The sequence below is a fragment of the Larus michahellis genome, chromosome 13, assembly GCF_964199755.1.
Source record: "Larus michahellis chromosome 13, bLarMic1.1, whole genome shotgun sequence".
NCBI lineage: Eukaryota > Metazoa > Chordata > Aves > Charadriiformes > Laridae > Larus > Larus michahellis.
In genome coordinates, this window is record NC_133908.1 from 9947496 (window position 1) to 9969155 (window position 21660).

The 21660-nt window shown below is 40.3% G+C and overlaps 1 protein-coding gene across 1 annotated transcript in view; it reads right to left on the bottom strand.

Moving 5' to 3' along the window:
- TMEM132C (transmembrane protein 132C) overlaps positions 1–21660 on the bottom strand; it is a 223039-nt gene that overhangs the window by 43784 nt on the left and 157595 nt on the right. Inside the window, exon 4 of the mRNA XM_074606548.1 lies at positions 12651–12834. Coding sequence (XP_074462649.1) covers positions 12651–12834 — 184 coding nt within the window. The remainder of the gene's footprint in view (positions 1–12650; positions 12835–21660) is intronic.

Here is a 21660-nt window from a genome sequence, read left to right on the forward strand (position 1 = left end):
GAGATTGAAAATATACAAGCTTATTAGGACACATGCATGGATGCACACGCAATTACACAGTACACGTATATATGTGAGTAATCTATATGCACACAAATACATATACAACTATAATGGAAACATGATTATGAGGCATTCCGTGTTAATAGAAGCCACATACTTGATTATCGGCAGATAGAGGCAGTACTTCTCATTTTATATATAAACATATTTCTATCCCAGATATTTCTTACCGTAAATATTTTGCAAACATAATTTTTTAAAACCTGACCCAACTGAAATCAAGAGTGATTTTGCCAGTGGCTTCAGTAAAGGTGAGGTCCATTCTATCTAGCATTATGGAGTAAATCCTAAAGAGTCCTCCTAATGTGCTTTCCTCGAGTCAGACCCAAGCACTTCTGTAAACCTCTTCTGACTTCCACCTAAAGGACTGGGGTCCTACTCCTCATAAAAAACCTGATTGATTTAATTGGCTGTTATGCTAATAAGACATGACAGATATAAGGGTTTTTCCACCAGTTAGTGATGATCTGGATCGCAGTGATATTTCTGTTGTTGCAAGTTTATCCCTTAGCATGTTGCAGATGTTCACTGTAGTTGATATGAAACCAGCATCATCACTGACATGGGTGGAGCCTGTAGAGACATGGAGTACAACAGTAACCCAAAGTCATGCTGGGCAGCAATGATGGAAATCTCAATGTGGTTTCTGAATGATGGGAGTCAAGAAAAGCTTAAATAAGCCGTACAGTGAGGGCCTGATGTTTACAAATACTTATGTACACTTTTTATTTTCTTCGGTTTGTAGTGCTGCATTGTTCAGCAGTAGCAGGAAAAGCTGTCAAGGAAGTACAGTTTGAGAAATTAAACTACACACTCTTGATATCCACACAGTTACAGACAAAAAAAAGATGGCATTTTTGTGGACATGCTTCACAACAGATCCAATTCACAATCTGCAGCTCTGGGAAAAGACTGAAGCGCCTAAGAACTGTGTGACAGTTACACGCTCTTAGGTATCATGCCCGGCCTCCAGATGCTCTTCCATAAGGGCACAGGTCTCCTGTAGGTCCTGTGTCATACCTGCTAGTCCTGGATGGATGGCTCAGACTCTAAGGCATCTTTAATCGTATTACACACCTATGTGTAGGCACCTGGATGACCTCCTTCTTTCTTCTCTTTGAATTAACCTGTGCAAGTTAAGTTTCCAATCTGTCTTTGTGCTTCAGCTCCCCATTTACAGAGGGGCTACTGTCCTTACTCCATTTGTTTACAGTGGAAGTAAAAACTCTTTTATAGTCAATGAAAATACGGTGCCTACTATAACCCACTCCTGGAATGTCAAGTGGACCCCCCAGATTCTACTGAATATGAACCAAGTTTTATATAGTGATACAAGCCACACTGACGATGAATAAATGGTACAGTTTGGAAAATTGAGATAAAATCTTATTTAGCCCAATTGTTTCAAGGGAAGGGCAGAGTACTTATCACAGTGTGGGGCGACAGGTAGGGTGAAGGAATTTTAAATGCTTTATGGACTTCAAGGATTAAGTCCCAAGGACAATTTCTTGGTTTAAGTAACTGAGGTACTGCATGATACATGGATGATTTTTATGGCCGCTGTGGAGGGTTGTGAACTTGTTTTATTTGTGTAGATTAATATGTCATGCATTATTAATGAGTTAACTTTCTCCTTCTAACAGGCAGCGTTCATCTTCTACAAGTTCCTTAAGGTCCTCGATTTTTGTCTGTGGAGTGCGCAGGAGCACTTGGCTCAAGTTTGTGGATGTCAGAACTCTACTTAAACCACAGTGGAAGTGAAGCAGGCAGCTTCTGCTAAATTATTTCAATTTAATTCAGTCTATTTTGAAATCAGCAAGAGAACATTTCCACTTGCTTTTTTTCTTATTTTGGCTGTACAGTTTTAATTTTCGATAAGCAAAATCTGTAAGGAAGACACAATAGAGGTTCTTATGAAACTGCTATGAAAAAGTAGTAATAAAAATGCAGAAAATAGTCATTATTATTTCCTATCCTTGCCCCTAGATTATTTTTTCTTTTCAAATAGTTTATTGATTTCACTGACTTCATAGCAGGTCCACGTAAGCAAAGCACACAGAGGGCAGGAACAAGATTATTGCATTAATGAGAGCAGATATTGTACAGACATCAGAAACTTACTACAGTTAAAAAGATGAGAGAGTGACACAGGAAAATTAAATTATTGATCAGATAGATATACGTCTAGTAGACTAGTGGGCCTTGTAATATATAGGAACTAAACCCAGCATACATGTAGAAGGAGGCAAAGTAAATATACAAAGAATGTATAATCACAGATGCAATTATTTCCTCCTTACTCAAGCAAAAACATGTTTTACCTTCAGGGGTTGCTTTTCAAGATCATGCTGGCTAGAGGCTCATGGCTAGAGGAGCACCCTTGAAATAGGTCACTATGATCATTGTATAAGTCACTGATATGAAGGACAAAGGGATCAAATCCATTTGTTTAAAGCAGTACTTTATTTGTTAGCATAACCTGGAGCAACCACGGTGACCATTATCTTTATCTGAGCATCTCACAGCAACTTACAACACTGAAAGAGGCTTTAAAAAAAGATTTGCATGCTTGAAAGCTCAGCTGATTTTTCTAACTCTGTTGGATGGCCTACTAAAAGACATCACCTCTAGCCACAAACCTCGCTTCGCTTATATTTTTACTCTTCAGGACTAGACCAACATTGCCAGTACTGAGTAGGGGAGCCTGGCCTTGATGTTTGAGCAGGGAATTTTCCTTTATAAAGAATCAGCAGTATAGAACGATCCTGTAAGCCAGACACTTACATTGTAACAGCGGAAATATTAACCACTGTGTCCATTTTAAAGATGCGCAAAGTGCTGTGGACCAGAATGCTGCCAAAGATCCAAAAGAGGCAGAAACTAACTGCAGACATGCGGCTCCCGGTCCATCAGACAATCCCTATTTTTGCATATCAGAGTCTCCCAGTGCTTAATGAGTAGTCCCTAATTTGAATGAGGTAAGAGCGGTGAGGAGGAATCACTGAGTCTTGAATGACTTATTTATTACCACCCCAAGCTCACTCCTGAAGCTTCCAGGCATTCTTAAAACATATGCCGCAGGACACCTCGTGCCAGCTGGCAGCCCCACTGTTAGTCACTGCTTTTCAATGCTTGCAATTGACGTTTTGTCCCAGATCCAGAATTTAAAACATAGTCTTCTCTGCTGGCTCAAGAGAAGCTTCAAGCCATATAAAAACTTCTTGGTATTGGTGCACAGGCACGTAGTAGCCTATACAGAATGATTCCAAAGTACATCCAGGTCTTAGACTGATCACTTTGGTTTCTGCTGCTGACATAATATATGCAGCAGGAGGCCTTCTACCTTCTGTTAGCTCTCCAAAACGAGAACTCAAGATCACAAAGAGGTTATAGCGAGCCTTTTGGATTTCACTCCTTTGTGCACTGTTTCAGAACACAAAAGGAAGGGAATTCACCTTTAAATCACACAAGGTGATTTTGCCCACATGCTCTTTCCCCAGCTACATCCTGGTAAAATCTGGTTTATGCAAATAGAAATAAAAGTGTTATGCCAAGGTAAAAAATTTCCACATTAAGGAAAAAAAGAGATAAAGTAGTTCTCCCTGGAATGGCATATTGAGAATAAAACTCAATAATGAAACTGAAGGTTTGAACTGTCAGAGGTCGTTTGGGGGCAGAAGGTACAGATAAATGGGCTCTGCTGCAGAACCATACCACACACAAGCACATTATGTGGTGCAGTAACACACTGGTGTGTTTTTCAATACTGAATTTACAGGCTAATATTTCCCTCTATCATTTTCCCAAACTCCCCAGTGAACTTGAATTATATTTTTTACACTTATTTAGTTTAATCAAAATACTCATTTCACAACCTCCAGAACACGCAGAGCTCTGGTCCTATAGGGCCTTGGAGAGCAGAGTACAACAGAGTCACTAATCCTGATAGTGACAGTCAGCATTCAATATTCAACTACTGTAATTAATGAAACTGCACTGTTGCTATTTTTCACTAATAGAGGATTTCCAAAAGCAAATTGCAGCAATAAATTACATCATTACAGCCTATATTATTGTTCTGTGAGGTAACAAATCTTGCAGAAAGACAATCAGCTTTGCTAGAGAAAAAAAGTACAGAGGACAAATCAGATGGCTAGGACCTGATTAAAATTAATGTCAGTGTTACTTTTGTTTCCATTTGCTTGCTGAAATTCCCTCTCTCACCAGTGTGCTGCCTTGCTGATGCTCATGCTATGGTGCTGGTGCTTTAAATATTAGGCAAGATTTGTTTCTGAGGGGAAAACCACTGTGGATATGTTCAGCATCCATGTGGATTTACAGTGCCAGGCCCCGCAGTTTACCACACCACAGCAATGGGGCCACTGCCACAGTGCAGAAGTTTGGCCCTGTTGATTCATTTAGCACATGTGCATCTATCTGGAGAGCTCAGGCCTTGCAGGAAGACCTCTGCATACAGCCCCTCTAGCTTAGCAAAGCAGATTTTGTTAGTAGCCCCAGCTTTGGTGCTGTCTTGGTACCCTGTTGACGGTGGGATTACGAAGAGATCAAATGCCATCGCCGCCGCTGCTCCCCATGCCTTTGCAGCAGCTGTTGCCCAGGCACAGAGCCAGAGCCAGAGCCAGAAGCGTGGCGCTAGTCTTTCTCCCTGTCCTAGCTTTTAGTATTTTATCTCCCTCAAGCAGAACTACTGAGTTTGAAGTACAGTTCTTAATGAATTCCATGACAAACATCCTCAGTGAGGAGAGTCTGGCTGGATAATGAAGTGTAAACTGAAAGCAGGTAAGGCAAACATTCATCTAACAGCAGATCGCAGGTGAAAAGTTGCTGGGTTTTTCAATACTTGGGATAGCTCATTATAACACTACGGCTTATAAAAGCCCTGGTGATATTTTTTCTCCATGCTCACTCATTATCTTACATTATAGTAAAGCATCTCCTTGTTGTCTAGATTGTCTCACTGTCCAAGCTGGAGCACCTCAGGACCTCATTAGATTCCAGCCTAAACAATTCATAATTCTGCTAGGTGAGTATTTCACCTGATTGTGAAGAATGAGGTATTCCCCAGAAATATTAAAGCTCTTTTTACAGATCAAAATCATCATTAGAACTTGCCAATTAAGAGAAATTGTTCCTATTTTTTGGTATAGGTCACAGCTATCCCACTTAATGCTCAAGCTGGCTGAGCAATTGCTGTGTTTGAATCATACCTGGTCTCTCTGGCAGTCACGGTTCAGCCTGGCACCTTTTTTAAGTGACAGCATGAGAAGGTGGAGATCGTTTACTCTCTAGGGTAAACCACAAATGTTTGTTGTCTGGAACAAGTTTGGGCAGTGGCTGGACTTGTATTTATCAGTTAAGTCAGGACAACTGATAGCTAAAGCTAATGAGAGAGCACTACTTTATATGAACTAGTATATGAACTTCCACAGGAGAGGGCATAATCTAGCAATTGAGACTGCTGAGTTCAATTGCCAGCACCTCATGAACAAGCTCATGCAATGTTCTTCCATCTCCCCATCCATTTCTTTCAAATCCCTTGCAGCAGAATTGCAAAGCAGAATCAGGCATAGCATTTGCCTCCCATTGCTGTCCATGGGTGAACCCTGGTCAAAGTCTGAATTGCTTAACGCACACTACAGTCTTACAAGTTAGTAACTTCTCTGCCTTTAAATTCCAGTTCTGTTTCAGCTGCAAACTTTTGCAGAATATCAGCCTCTGAAATTGGTCTCCTGCTCTTGCTGAAAAGCGCTTCTCTGCCATCCTCCATCTGATCTGGCAGTGAAGGAGCAGGGGAGGGCACAGGGTGCATACAGACCTTGGTAGCTACAGCATCAAAACACAGAGCCCTGGAATGTCCTTCTAAAGCACTTATCATCTGGGCCCAGAGCTCCCTCGCTGCTGGCTCATTATTATGGCTCTGCATGGTCTCTGCTTACATGTGTGTGGCAGCTGTGAAATTGCCTTTGTGGTTATGTTAAACAATCAGAATTTTAATCAGCTGTCATTTCAAATATAAACTCCTATTTAAGATGTCTTCTTCTGATGGAGCAGTATCACAAACCTGAACCAATACTTAAAGCAGTCCCCAAATCCTGCCCAATAAATCACAAGAACAAAAGAATCTCCAGACTTCACATGTTACACAACGCAGCACCATGAACCAGTAACAAAATTATCTGCAGCAGAATGTGGACATGACTCAGGCTAACTTGCAATGCTGAGAATCAGTGCAGAAGCACCAGGGTATCGCCATGCAGCCCGGCACTGTGCCACGCTGTCAGAAGAAAGAGCCCGTGATAGTACACTTCTAACATGCACAGATGATTGGCATCAAGCATGGACTGTCTGGAGGATCTCGAATCCCTGTGCCCACAATGTTAGAACAAAAGTGTGATCCTACATCCCGGTGTCAGCTGTGCTGTCCCTCCTTTCCCATTCAGGGAGCTCAGTTTCATCCAACCTTGAACAACACCTTGACTTTCACCAGCTTGGCTTGTGGACTGAGAATTCTGTGCGGCATTTAGTGCTGTGAGACACTCCTCTTCCAGGGGAGCATTTAGGTATTACCACAACACCGAGCATCCGATAATTGAGTCGCTGGCTGTCTCACTGCACATTCTCGTTGTTCTGCGGTTTTTTGTCAAGGCTGAGAAGCATACATATTAAGCTTCATATTGACATCTCTCTCATACAGGCAGGAAAATTAGCAAAGAAACCCAAAAGTTCTCTATATGGCAGACATCTTCTACAGAACACTTGAGAAATCTGGAAGCTAGCTGACCCCCTCTCTCTTCAGCATTTTAAAAATCTCAAAGTAATCCATTCAATAGCACTGTCAGATATAAGGGATGCTGGAAGAGGAAATTATACATACTGTTGTGCTGCATAGAAAATGACATACACCTCGGCCCAATGGAAAAATTAATTCCAGCCAGCTGAGATAGCCTTATTGATCCATTCTCATTTCCTGCAAAAGGTAGGACTGAACGTGATTGCAGGAAAGAAAAGGAAAACAGAAGCTAGAGGCAAAAGTGCAGGGCTTGTAGAAATGATGACTTGGACTTAAAAAGGCACTGTTAAGTTGAGCCATTTTGAATTCTTTATGTTGTCTGCATCTTCTGACCAATTTAAGATCAATGAACAACAGTTCATCCTCTTTCTGCTTTTGTTTCCTGATGGGCAGACAACAAAAAAGCCAGTTCTTAACAGATAAGATTAATCGATATGCATTGCTAGTCACAGCTCTACGCACTATGTGACACGGCCAATTTATAAGTAGGTATGTGGGCTCCTGAGTTCATCTGGTACAAATATAGAGCAATGACATAAACTTTAGTGAAATTATATCCACCATAAATCTAAAGGAAGGAATGCTATCCTTGTTTAGACAATTGTAACCTGCCACGATGGTAATTGTAGGTATATAAGTGATCTCGGTTACTGCTTCTCCCTTAAGATCAGAAGATTGTAACTCTGGTCTTTCACGCAGAGCACTCAGTCTTGTAACTGAACTCTAACAACTCTTGACTTCATGGTATTATTTAGGGCTTCACAGTTGATTTAGGTTGTCCCAGTTAGTATTACAAATAGTAACAGGACAGTTTTATGTCAAATAAATTTCCTTCAAGTCACACTGTTTACCTGATGAGATTCATAATTAAATTATCTGAGACAATACCTGTCACCTGAAAAGTTTGATACATAGATTATCTGTTCCTTTGTTTGTGATAAGCAAATCAGGAAATGGATGTGTTTATGTAGCCTCAGATTTTATCCTCTGGAAAGCTCCTCAGTGCCTGGTGCCCCCCGCTTCATTCAAGACTGAAAGATTAAGAGGAGTGAGAATTCTGCACTTCTGTGACCTTGAAACAGATAGAGCTTTATGGTGTGAAGGCACAGACTGTGCAGCGATGAAAACTCCATTTATTTAGGTACATATTTTAAAATGGTATTACAGGGACGTCATTACAATGAAATAGCTTAAAAAATCTTTACCTTAGGGAATGGCATACATAAATGTGTACATAAAACAAACATTGCTTTGGGAGCTAAATTTTCCATCATCTGTGTTTTAATGGAAAGCAAGTTAACAAGCATAACCATAAAAATGTCAAAAAGTGTTTTTGGCTGAGTCACAGCTCTGCATCTTAGATGTCCGTTCACTTACTTCTGCAGCAGAACTGTCAATACATCGAGTTCTGAATGTAAAGAAAGGCACACGCAACACAAGCACTTCCTAATGAAACATCATCAGTAGAGAGGCAGGACGTGTAGAGACAGCCTATATCTTTTATTAGACCCACTGATAGAGCTGGGGAGAAAAGACGAACTTCTGAGCACGTGAGCTGTGAAACACCAGCAACTTTTAAGAAATGCCCGAGAGCCGTTCCAGCTTTGATTTGCGTGCAAGCAGTTACCAATGGATTATAGAGCCTGATGAATTAAGCCTGAAAGACCCACTGAAAACTTTGTATTAGTGTTATTTTAAAGAGGAAATATGCACGGATGAGCAAGTTACATGGCTTCCCATGGTGACAAATGTCTTTTTAGAGTAAATTCTGACTTGCACTCTCAGATTAGACTCCTGACATTGCGTTTACACTTCAGCACTTTAAATATCTGGCTTTCATGCAAGTCACAGTTAGAGATGAACTAATTCAGCGAGAGTTTATCCTGCTATTGAAGGACTACTACTTCAGTTTTGTACCTAGAGACCCAGATGGTCTTGCATAAATGTTAAACCATTGATTTGCCAATCCACCTCCCAGGAAGGAGTCCTCCTCCTTTAACACCGATGTGCCTTACGCAGGTCTTCTACCTTGATTTAGGCCAAAGCAAAATTTAATGGTATTAAAAATACGTATTATCCATTTAAAGCATGAAAAGAAATCTTGCTAAATTTCCTAAAACATGGTCCCGTGTTGAACACAAACATACGGACTTCTTCAGTAGGATTTGTGTGTGTGTGTGTGTGTGCGTCCTACAAATGTGAACCATTTTGGTTTTGTTTTTTAATCTAGTCAAGTGGTAAAAGCAATATAGTTGGCTGCATTTGCACATGACAGGATAGAAATTTGAGGACAATGTGGGAAGTAAGTTAAGCAACCTCGTACACCTTAATTGGAAAGTTCTGAGGTTACTTGTGATTAATTAAGGACATTTTCAAAAGCAGTTTAGCAGATAATTAATTAAGCTTCTATGAAAGCATTTTTCTAATTGATCCTGCAACAAGTAACACGAAATCAGAAATGCTAGATTAGGGCACAACATAGACAGTAGATTTTCTCTGCTGGAAGATTAAATCTTTGGGGTAGATTTTTCCTGTCAGCAGACAGTGGGATATATTTCCTGAAAGCAACAGAACCAGTTAGAAATACATTTTCCTAAATTTTCTGTCTCATTTTTTTCTCTAAATACCTTGAAGGGTGAAATGTCCTCCAAAATTACTCAGATTGATTAACTTCTGATCTCAGGAAAAAAACATACTTATCTCAAATTTCCATCTCATTTTTTTCTGGGAAAAAGTTACTACTTTTAGCTGATTTTTAGCCCAGTAGTTTTGATATCTCTTGCTCCTTTTCTTTCAGTGTAGTGTTCACCGTAGCAGCACCACTGTGGTGGTGGTGTTTCTTACTTGTTTCTTACTTAACACTATTTAGCCCCGTAGTTAGGCACACAGAATATGGATCGTACTAAATCCCTCTCTTTTGACTGTATGATGAATTTCCATTGGTTTTTCAGCAACTGTATCCTACCACTTGCTCCACTGACCCAAGTCCTATAAAGCTCTTTTAAAATTCCAGGTTCAGTTCTTACTGACAATGTCAATCCTTTAATCTCCATCATTCCCAAATACTGCAGCAACACAATTGCACTAACCTTTTGAAGCCCCACTTGTTTTTCATCGTACTACTTTTTTGTAACATAATCAGGCATAGGGCAATAAAAGATACATGATCTTTCTCGCTTCGTAAGTTTGGAATGGCTCACATGAGACATGCTTTACCCTGTGAGTCAGAGACAACCTTTATGTTAAACCAGCAAAAGTTTGCTGAATCCATCTTCGAAGGACTGACTAGCATGCCCATCAGACCAATGGCAGACACTCGATCAGATCCTACGTCCTAATCCAGTACAGTATCTTTTGGCAGCTCCTTCTTTCCCTTTTTTTGGCCACCTTTAGAAATTCGTAATGACAGATTTTACTTTTGATGTTAGCAGTTTTGCTGTAGAACACTCCATGCTTAAATCAGCAAAATCAACTTTACCCTCCAGAGGATTATGAAACATACTTGCTGATAAACATTGAGATCCAATTTCTGTGTGCAGCAAAGCGCTGTTGCTTTACAGTGTGTAGTTGAGATAAAGAGCATGCTCCAACTTCTCAGCAGATAGAGTATCACCCTCTCTCTTTTCAGCGTGACTCTTGTTTCTGAACAGGAGACCTGCCAGGTAATTAGCTCAGCTAGAGATTAATGCCTAAATGAAGAAAGCACCCTGGCTGGATATGCAGTGTCAGCTAACAGAAAACTCTGAAAATTCCCTTTATCTACTAATATCCTGCTAGCAAAGCCAATTTCGCATTGGTATCCCCTCCAACTGGATTCTGTTAACACAGTGTATTTTGGCTCCAGCCAAGTGTTATCACAAGGTACAGAAATGAGATAAACAAACACAAGAAAGCTTTGCAAAGAGAAAGGTTTAACGATTTCATTGTTTGAACCCTTTGCACAACCCAGAGTGCGTAATGGTACACCTGTTGGGAATAAAAGATCTTACCTTATATGATTTATGCAAAACTAAATGCATTCATTTAGACCTCTGGTTCTTAAAGGAACCCTTGTAGGTCAATGAATTTTGATCTAGAATAGACACAAGTCTGCAAGTAAATCTTGAACTGTCTATGCAAATGCAAAGGCATCAGACCCTGATATGAGATATTAAAAAAAAAATCTTGATTCCCTCAGATATGGAATATAGAGAAGCAGCTGATGAATTCTTTCAAGAAATGAACAAGAAGATGTTAAGTCTGCCAGTAGACAGTTGTCTGTCATTTGGTACTGGAAGGCATCTATCTCAAAATAAAATTTGACCACAAAAGCCTTCCTTACGCACATTTCCAAGTCTTTAGAAGACAGATGCTCAAATATCTATTCCGTGTTCAACTCCACAGGTAATGAGGACAATTATTTCCCCCTCAGATCTGGAATGTAGCACGCACTTTCTGCTGACTTAACAGACTTTGGATCAGGAAATTGCTGGGCATGACCTCATTTGATATGAGCAGCAGTTTTACTCTTCAAAGGGGAAGAATATATTGAAGACTAGGACTTCCAGGAAATAATACTCATCTAATTATCTGCTGCAAACCACAGAATACTGTTCAAAGAAATGACTGCTGGAATTTCAACACCAAGATTCTGCACAGGAGAGGCAAAATTCACAAGTGGGATGGATATGTCTAACTCTTTTTCCAAATCCTGAGCTCTAACATTGATTAATGGTAGCACGTGCAGTTCCTCTATTAATTGCCACTTGGTCCTTTCTTATGTAGCTGGCAGCTTTGTGCTTTTCTCTTTCTTGAGGTTCAGCAGCACTTCCAAAATAAAGGCTCAGTGCCTACCTCACCTGTGAGCATAGGAAAAGTTCTCAGCGTGTACCTAAATCCCACAGAAAATAAAATGCCTACCTAAAAACAGTGCAGCTGAGATGTTGGAGACTTCAGTGAAATTTCTTGTTCGCTTGACTTCAGCAGGAATTTAATCCTAGGTTGTTCACTTGCAGGAGGGGGCCCTAACTGCTAAGTCTCAGTGCTCCCACTGTCCCAGCCTTGCTTTGCAGAAGTAATTATACCTTCACTGGGACAGAAGAAGGGAAGGAGACACTGCTTCCACAAATCACATTTGTGAGACGGGCAATGGGTGTGATTTCACAGGGAGCTGGGTAGCCCAAAACTGGTGCTACGACACTGAACAGAGCAAGTACATTTTAACCCAAGGCGTTTTTCTACACGGAAGTCTATACTTCATTTTTCTTAAATCTATCATTGAGACTATTGTTATTTTCCGTTTCTTCCTTGAAACCACAGGTTCTTACACTATTAGAGAAACAGCCAGTGAAATTAGTATCAGTCTCAGTCTAGTGAGGACCAAGCTACTTCGGCTTTAGCAGAAGGTGCTCAAGGCCCTCTAAAGTTGCTCTACAGCTTGCAAGTTAAGGCCATGTAATGGCAATTAGAAATGGGAAGGTAAATCTGCTTGGCTTTGTGTTACCAGCTGGTAGCCTGGAGGGAACCATGCATGACAGAAATTCATAATTTAAAGTCTGAGAGAGATTTTCAAAGTGGCAGCATCTTTTTCCTCTGTGTTAACTTTATAAGAACTGAAACTGTGTGATGTGTACAGACCATTAAATGAGGGCAAGATTTTAGCAAGTAGCCCTGTACAGCTATAAAATGGGGAGCCAGGACGGAGAGCACTCCTTTGCAAGTCTATCTGAGGCCTGGTATAGGTTTTCTCAGACCGCATACAGATCAGATGGAGAAATACGCTGAAGCAGTTTCTTACCATCGCCAATGGAACAATTCCAACAAGATCCTTCTGGCAGATGAAGATTTCAGACAAGGTTATGTCTGTTGTCCCCTTCCGAGGGTATTCCACCTGCCAGGTGATGGGCTGCGTTCCAGAAAGGCTGCTGAAACTGGCTATTTCAAAGTTCATCTGCACGACCTCATTGAATAAACTGTTACTTCTGAAAAGAGGAAAACAGGGAAAGGGAAGAACTATTACTTTTGCTGTAGAAGGCAAATGAAGTGAATCATATTAGCCACTGGAAAATGCAGCTATTTGTATGCAGATATAACACAAGGCTTTTTTCAATCCACAACTTTTTCAGAGCGTACAAACGGGAATTATTCAAAATGTCAGCCGCTCTTACCATGAACACTATGCGGAGAGATAAAATCCAAAATATACTTATTCCATTACATTTTTTTTAATGATTTTGCAAGTATGATTCAACCCTACTGCAAGATGGATTTGACCCCGATCAACTAAAGTTAAGTCCAGTGCAGCTCATGAAGACTGAAGAGCCCAGAATTAGCGTAGCCAAAAAGAAAAAACAAGATTCATTGAATACGTCCACCATCAAAATCACATAAAGCCTTAGAAATGAAACTCAGTGTAACTGGCGTTCACGTATGCTGCATGTAAGCCATTAAAAAAATTAACGTGATTAAACGGCAAAATGACAAGATTAGTTTAAACTTAGAGGTACGCTCTGTAAATTAAAAACGCAGGCAAGCCGAGACCAAATCAAAAGAACAAAGCTATGTCAGGTAAAATATACTACAAAGTCAGGAGGCATAAGTTAATTTGAATAACAAATATGAAAAGACATGCTGAAATTCTTTCCCTCGCATTAAATTTCTTTAACTACATCAGAAATAAAAAGAATATATGAAAGGAATTTGCCAGATGATCTGCTAGTTTAATGTTTTTTAAAAAAAGTACAAATTATTTGCATTAGAAATTATACATTAACTTTTCTGGAACTTTCCAAATGTCTTTCCACAGTGTAGAAAATCTTACTATTTCACAGAATATTACTTCAACCTAACCCCACGCTGTAATAATTTTAAAGCGAAGAGAAAGACAGGCATCTTCCTAGCTTCAGTAACCCAATCCCAGTTTCATCACACCTTTGGATGCATTCATCACATAACAGCTTCAATTTTTCCTCTTTTTTTATGTACAATACACGAAGGCCCATTTCTGTGAAAATCCATCAAGAAGCGATCATGTACAAAGCACTTACATTCTCAAGTGCTAGACTTTCTTTTTACCTCTGAACAGAAATCACCATTTTTTACTACTTAAGACATATTCTGTGCTTTACTTTGCATGATTACTTTGAAAGCAAATGCGTTCCCCTGATAATTATTATTTTGATTATGGGTTTTCATTTGGATGGCTTACTCTGAAAAGTCTTAATGCTGCCTAATACTTTAAATTTATTTCCTTGCTGTTTTCTTGCTGTGTCAAAGTAGAGACATTGTAACACTTCTGCAAAAGTGGTATGCAACCTCTATGCATTTAAAGAGTGATTTTGGGTAGTAATGCGATAGATGGATGGGTTTCGCAATTCATAACTCAAGTCCAGCCTATTCCCATTTGAAGAGTTCCTGCTAAATAAATCTTACAGCTGGTAAATACAAGGCAACTGCGATAACTGTAGTTTACACACTTCTGGGAGATCTCAAAATGAATACATACTGGATTGAACTTTGTAATTTATCTGAAAGCATGATTATATGCAAAGATACCTGAATCACCTGAGCTACGGCGTTCATTTAGCTGTTAAAGGCACCATTATGCCTTAGATTAATGACACCTGAAATGCCATTATTTTCACCATTTCTAGATCTGATGCTTAGTAACTGACAGAGAAAAAGTTTTTACACGTGATTGACTATCTCAGTGCTTTCACTTACGCTAAATAGAGAATAAATTTTTGCACACATCAGAGCTGTTCCAAGAGATAATATATGTCAGGAAGGTTTTCCTGATCAAGAAGCCTACACTTCTCTAAATAGCCTCTGAGCAGATGTGAAATGTGTAGCTTTACAACAAAAGCCCCACAACTGTGCTGGTAGGATCAGAGAGCTCTAGGTGGGAAGCTGTAGGTGGGAAAGAGCTCATTCCCAGCCAGCCCACTGATTCCTCATGCATGGACTTAGGTGAGGGCTGATCACTTCCTTAAGGCTCACCACTCTTTGATTCACAACACTGGATTTTCCCTGGTCCTTCAGACCATTTCTAAGAGTTGCCTGGTGTTCTGCTCAGGAGCTGCCCATACTGTTTACCTGCAGCGCACGCTTGAGCCTGGCTTTGAGCTACCCAGGGGAAATACCCAGAACAAAATCTCTGGGCATCCTGTTTCTAGGTAGCATTTCGCGGCACACTTAACTGCAGCGTGGACAGACCACAGCCTGCTGCAGCTGGCCATATCTAGGTATCCACACACCCTTGTAACGATGGCCTGTGATTGAAAAAGGGCAGTGTGAGGTCACTACAACTTTTCTACAAGATTCCTGAGATCACCTGCAGCATGAACCTTAGTTCAGGCTGGCTACCGTTAGCATGCACACATGCAGAAGCATTTGGGAAGTTCTCCAGGGATCCTGTTGCAGGCAAGGACTAGTCAGCTCTCAGTGTAGCCATAGTTATTTTAAGTTACTGTCTCAGTATTCCTGTATTTCATACATCTATATATATATCCTTTAGTTTTCACATGAAGGGATTCTTCTTTCATTCCAACCTAATAATACGTAGAGGACTCTAGTACATCTTTTGGATTTTATATTTTAAGTCCATGATGCTCAATGACTTTGATTATCGCAACCAAAGAAAATGTCAACATTTTTTCATCTCTTATGCACACACATACACATCTGGGGAACTACATGGCAAACTGCACAACTGTAATGTAAGCCGCACTTGACTGCTATTGCCTCGGTCGCATTCTCAGCAATATTATCTACACTGGAGCCACAAACCACAGCCTGTATCTCTGAGCAGCACTAAACTCCACCACAAACAAGTCTGACATAAACTGACTGACTTCCTCCCAAATGTAGAATCATCAGAATCACTTTTCCACCACTGTTACATCTGCCACCGTGTGATCTTGTAGGACTAAAACAAGACTTATGTGCCGTCTGTTGCAGTGGGGCTCGAGGGTCATACACTCCTAAATCTCTTCTCCATTCCACTGTAGACAGTATCTCAACTTTGCTCATGAGGACTGAAGGACAGGCTGTCTGACACACGCACAAGGTCATATGGGAGACTGGGACAGGGTAAGGAACCGATCTGTGTTTTTTCCAAATCTCTTGTTAACCACTGGCCCATCATTCTGGTACTGATGGAAATGGGAACCATGGCACTTGATTCTAGTCTTAAATCGTCTCCAGTGTACGCATCTTAAATTTCAACATTATTCTGTGCATGAGGCATATTTTTGATAATTGGTGAGCTATTCTGTGAAAAAAATCACTGCTATCACCTTTGACAACACTGCCTCAAAACCACCTGCTTAATTTGGATTTCCAGTTCTCACCAAGCGCTTGGTACCACTCATGGAGCTATTTCAGCCAAGTATCTTCTTGACCTATGACAAGAACAGGCTGCTTCTTTCCAGGGTATTAAGCTGTAGTGGTAGAGAGATACGAAAAATGGTACAAAAAGTCCTTCACAGAATTCTGTAAAGCATTGCTAAAATATTTCTTCTGTAAAATATGTGATACAAAAATGTCCCAAAACATGCATGATGTAAGATAAAAGTTTTACTGGCACATTTTCAGGATGACCTGCATAATTATTTCAACGCCTGCATTTGTGAGTAATGCACCTATCTCCTTCCACAGCAGTAACGCCTTTATACAATGTCACACTATCATCAGAATCCTCCTTCTCTCTTCATACAGAAGAAACAGAGAGATGATCAACAGCTGGGAAAGCATCCACTTGAAAAAAAAAATATGCCTTCAGAGACGTGTAATGGCTGAGAAAAAAACTTCTCATGAAGCACATTTAATGTTCAGAGCTTGTTCACTGACTGAAACAGCAATTCCTTAATATCTAACATTTAGAACTGCTCAGCAGCCGGAACAGCAAGTAATTATAAAACTTTTCTGAAGTACACAGCACGTAGTGATTACAAATGAAGCTTCATGAAGGCAGGGCTTCTAAGGAATTGCTCTGGGGTGGATATATGAGTCTAATTTGATGGGATTGAGAGTTCCCCTGGGCCAGTTCACTCCTTGGATTTATTTTAATTTATAAATATGCTAATCATTCAGGGCTAGATTGGGCCACGCGCCTGCACAAGGGAGTAAGAACTCCCTTTGATCTGCTAAACAGCCACTCCGGCTCTGGGTCTGAGCGCACAGGCATAAGCGAGGAGCACTGAACCCGTAGCCACTCCTTTGCTGGAGCAGATGGGCAATGATTAGGTGCTACTTATTGGTTACAGCAGCTGAGCCAGCAAGTTAGTGATGGGGTTAGTAATTTACTACTGGCATAGGCCAGCAGTAAATTAATACCCCAGGAGAACGAGGAGGAACTGTGCTGCAGAGCTGTGTGAATGTTCTGAGGAGCAGTTTTAGAAAAAGAAGGTGGAACGGAAATATTCTGTTAATGGAAAGATAATAAAAAATGCATAAAAGGCAAACCAGAAGTGACATAGGGAGACACTGCCATGGAACTCACCCGCTCTTGCTAACTATATGGACGGAAAACACATTTTTGATATCAGCTTGTGTTAATTTAACCAGGATTTTTGATTTTTGAATATTTTTGAGTACAATATTAAGCATTCCTTTGCATCTACTTATTGATCATTCAAACCTTCAGTGCCCTGAGAAACATTTACCCTTGGAAGGAGATTTTTCTTATACGGATACCCAGGACTGGCTGTATCAAAAGCTGTACTTAACGCCCTTTTCAACATAGGGGATTTAAGACATGGGATCATGTATACACAACCCACACATAAGCCCATGGATAGACTCATACTGTGGGTAATACCACAGATGCTAGAATGCAAAATAGATGCTGTTTCGCTGCAGAGGTCTAGTAAGAGGTAGAATGATGTTAAATCTGTCAATGCTGAAATGGCTTGTACTGGCCACGCGTGGCCAGGGCTCAGCTGAGCCCAGACACAGTGAATCGCAGGCCCAGCGCTGCAAAGCCTTTCACAGGGTGCAGTGGGAGAAGGCTGGCAGATAATTACTAAGAAAAGCAGTGCAGAGATCTCAGCTGCTGTTAAGATCCATAAACAAACGGAAATCTTTGTTGAATGCCTGTCTACATGTGCGGACCAGGAGTCTCTGATGAGAGATTTCAAAGTGTTGGGTTATTGCACTGAGTAATAGAGCAGTTTAGACTCTTAAATGAGTGAATCTTAGGACTGCTATGGGCTAAATCAATAATTTCGATTTATTACAGTGGCTCTCAAAAGAGAAATTGTAAAAAGCCTAGATTAAAAACATTTTTTAGTCATCTTTTATTCCAACAGATTTGTACTGAAAGTGCCTAGGGATCCAAGTATACTTCGACCTGCTGAAAATTTAGCAACTCCCTCTCTTTAATGCTATCTAGTTTGACAGTGACATCTTAATGCAAGATCAGCACTTACTTACTAAATGACATAAAAAATCAAAAAGAGTACAAACCTCATTCTCCCTCAGTTACACTGTACATCTTACTCTTCACTAAAATTAATGTATTGAGGTGTGTTACTACCATGTACAGAGACAAACTCTCATCAAAAGCCAGTGGTCAAACTGGACCTCAGAACAATCTGTACTTCAGCCCACTTAGATGTATACAGCAGTGCCTCTTCCCATTTTAGAAAAGACAATAACGGGGTACAGGACATAGTTCCTCTATTCCTGCTATTTTCAATTTCTTGCTCCTCCTACACCTTCTCCTAACCACATTTGATAACTGGGCCATCTTCAATGGACACACCCCAGGATCAGGATGAATCACAGCAATTTATAAAAAAATTAGCAAAACACAGAGATCAGAACCTGATCTGGAAATGCGACTCATGATGACTTTAAAGATGATTAAATTATGTGGGCAGTTCTTTACACATCAATTTGCTTACATAGTCAGCACTCAATGCTAACAAAGGGCGGGTCATTAGCAATCCGGGTTGCTTTGAATCAGACGCCAATGAGCTAAATGTTGTAATATCCACCACCGGGACCTTGAGCCACCCATTTGCCTTCTGAAAGACTTGATCAAATGCAGTACAAATGCTTAATATAGGTTTCTTTCAGCAGGTCCTTAATAAGAGCTGTTACAAAGGTAATCCCTTTGAAAAACTGTGGAAAAGATGTGGTAATTAAAGAAGAATGCCAACTACTGGAGACAAAATGCAGTTTAAATTTCTTATTTTGCAATGCTAGCCTAGCTTTCATCTTTAAACCATAAAACCAACAGAAGAGAAAGCAAAGGATGATCTATTTTGGCAATTAACAGATAGGGAGGGCATAATTTCATGGAAAACTACCACATTAAAAGTATTATGAAGGTCTTCAAAGGAAAATATCCAGGGTATAACTTAGAAAACTCTCGAGCAACATAACATAATATACATGTATATCTTCAAAGGGATGATATCATACTATACTTGATTTCTTCACACAGTCCAGATGAGAGTTAGATTAGTTAATAAGGTTTCTTAGCTTTCTTGTCATAAACTGTGATATAAAACATAGCTTTTTGATTAAGGTATTGGACTGAGACAGAAAATCTCATTTCACTTCCCAGCTCTTCCACAGCATCCTTTAATGACCTCAGGCAAGACATGAAGATACAGATCCTTACAGCTAAAATAAAATCAATAGGAATTAGGCATCATGGAGCTTTAAAAAACCTCTGGTGTCTGTCTGCTACTTTAGGCACCTGAGTACAGTACCTTGTACAGTACCTCTCAGCTGGGTTCAACAACGTGCCATGTGGGAAAGAGTCAGAAAACCACTCCTGGTTCAACTGCTGCATTATGCTGAGAGGCTCCACTTGCAAGGGGAATTCTTAGCTGACAAAATACGCACCATGTGGGTGGCATGAGGTAGGATGAGCCTAGGGTGTGATCCTCCTGTGCCTTTATTTGCCAGCTGAACAAGGTGAATAATAACTTTTTCTTGTAGTCTCAGAAAAAAATTAACAGTATGTGGTGTCTATCTGACCTCTCTGTACAAGCCTTGCCCACAGATGCTAATCTCAGTGATGTTAACTGCCATCCTAGAACAAACAGCAAAAGTTATGCTGCTAATTAGAGTATAGAAAAACAGAAATGGTCCTCTCTTGGACAGGCAGAAAGCTGAACGAGACAGTCCCTAAAGGAGGGAGACCTGACTGGGGATCTCAATAACTCACCAATTTCTTCCTTCTATGCAGAGCGTTTTTTTAGAGTCACTAATCACCCATAAATGCTGCAGTCAAGATAGCAGGCTCATTAGTCTTCTCTGATGCTACATCACATCCAGGCACAAGGTAGATGAGATTGATTTTTCCCTCTTCCCAAAGGAAGCAGGTGTGTGACCCTCTGTCTCAGACTGGTGCCATCGTATAAAGACTACGTGCAGATCCCAGTACTGAGCTATCATCATCTCCCACCTTTACTACATTTTCCATTCAGTTTGCGCAAGATATTAGTCTGCTAATGTCTTCATTGTAATTTCAGATACCAAAATACATAGGCAGATTGGTCAAGAAATAAGCTTTCACAGTGATTCATCATCTCTTCCTGCCTCTGAGAAGGACGTTTTCTACTGAGAATTCATTCAGCACTGGAATCTCTCCAGAATCACTGTAAGTAAGCAGTATTTTCCTCTTTTGGAGACAGCAAATATGTAAGCACTAAAAATCTTCCGAGAGACATGACTGGAAAAGAGACCGTGAGCAAAGATTTTCAGAGAGATTCACTCCAAGACCAGTGTTTTCAAAAGGACAAAGGAAGTCAGAATCATTCCGATCATCAGCATTAGATTATATGGCTCTTTCAGCCTGCTAAAAGCAGCAAGATGAGATCAAATACACAAAAACATGTTTTATCATTCACTTTTAATTGTTTTCTTCAGTAGTTTGGGAGCAGCCAGTGAAACATATTCAGAGTCAGGAGAACCCCTTTGAAAAAGCAGCCTATATAATTGATTTTCTGATTACAAATACCTTGCATGTGTGTTTTATTCCATTTATAAGCAAAGATACCCCTGGAATTGATACAGAACAAGGTACTCAATTTTCTAAATCCACTTATGAGTTGGACTCAGCCTCCTCTTTCAGTCCGCATTTGTGGCTGCCATTCATACCAAGCCCTACTTGCAGGAACTACAATGAAGCATGACTCAAGAGACAGGTCACCAATTTTATGACCATGCACTCCCAGGTGCCAAACTAGTATTCTCTGGCGGGGGGGATATAAAAAAATCAAGGTACCCACAATTAGCAATGAGATTTTGAAAATACGATCAAAATGGCACAGAGATGTAGAAGGGCCTGGTTACTGGAGTAGCCCCAAAGAGGCTGCCCCTTCCAGTGAAGATGTGTCAGCTGCTGTTGACACGAGCAGTTGAGTTCTTTAATAACAGGTTACTGATACTGGACTGTACCAGACACTTGTGGTCTCAAATGACACAGTGATCAAAGAAAGGGATGCAGCCTGACTGCTCATTGCTATGCATAACATGCCTCCAGGTATTGCTCACGTAGATGTAAGTGTATCAGGCATTTGCACCTGTTTTGAAACAAACTGAAGATGAAACTGCATTATGAATCAGGTGGCAAGACAAATCACATTTATATGTAACTGCATATGTAAATCAGATGTGTGATATGCACATCTAATTTACAAGTCAGGTGTCTTACGATTCCAGTTCCTATAGTTTTTACTGTGGGATTTTTTTACTGCTCTGCTAGCTTATCTGCTTTTGGGCTAGGCTTGAAATTCCAAAAACATCTGCGCATAAAGATCCCCATTCCTTTTCAACAGAGTAGCTGC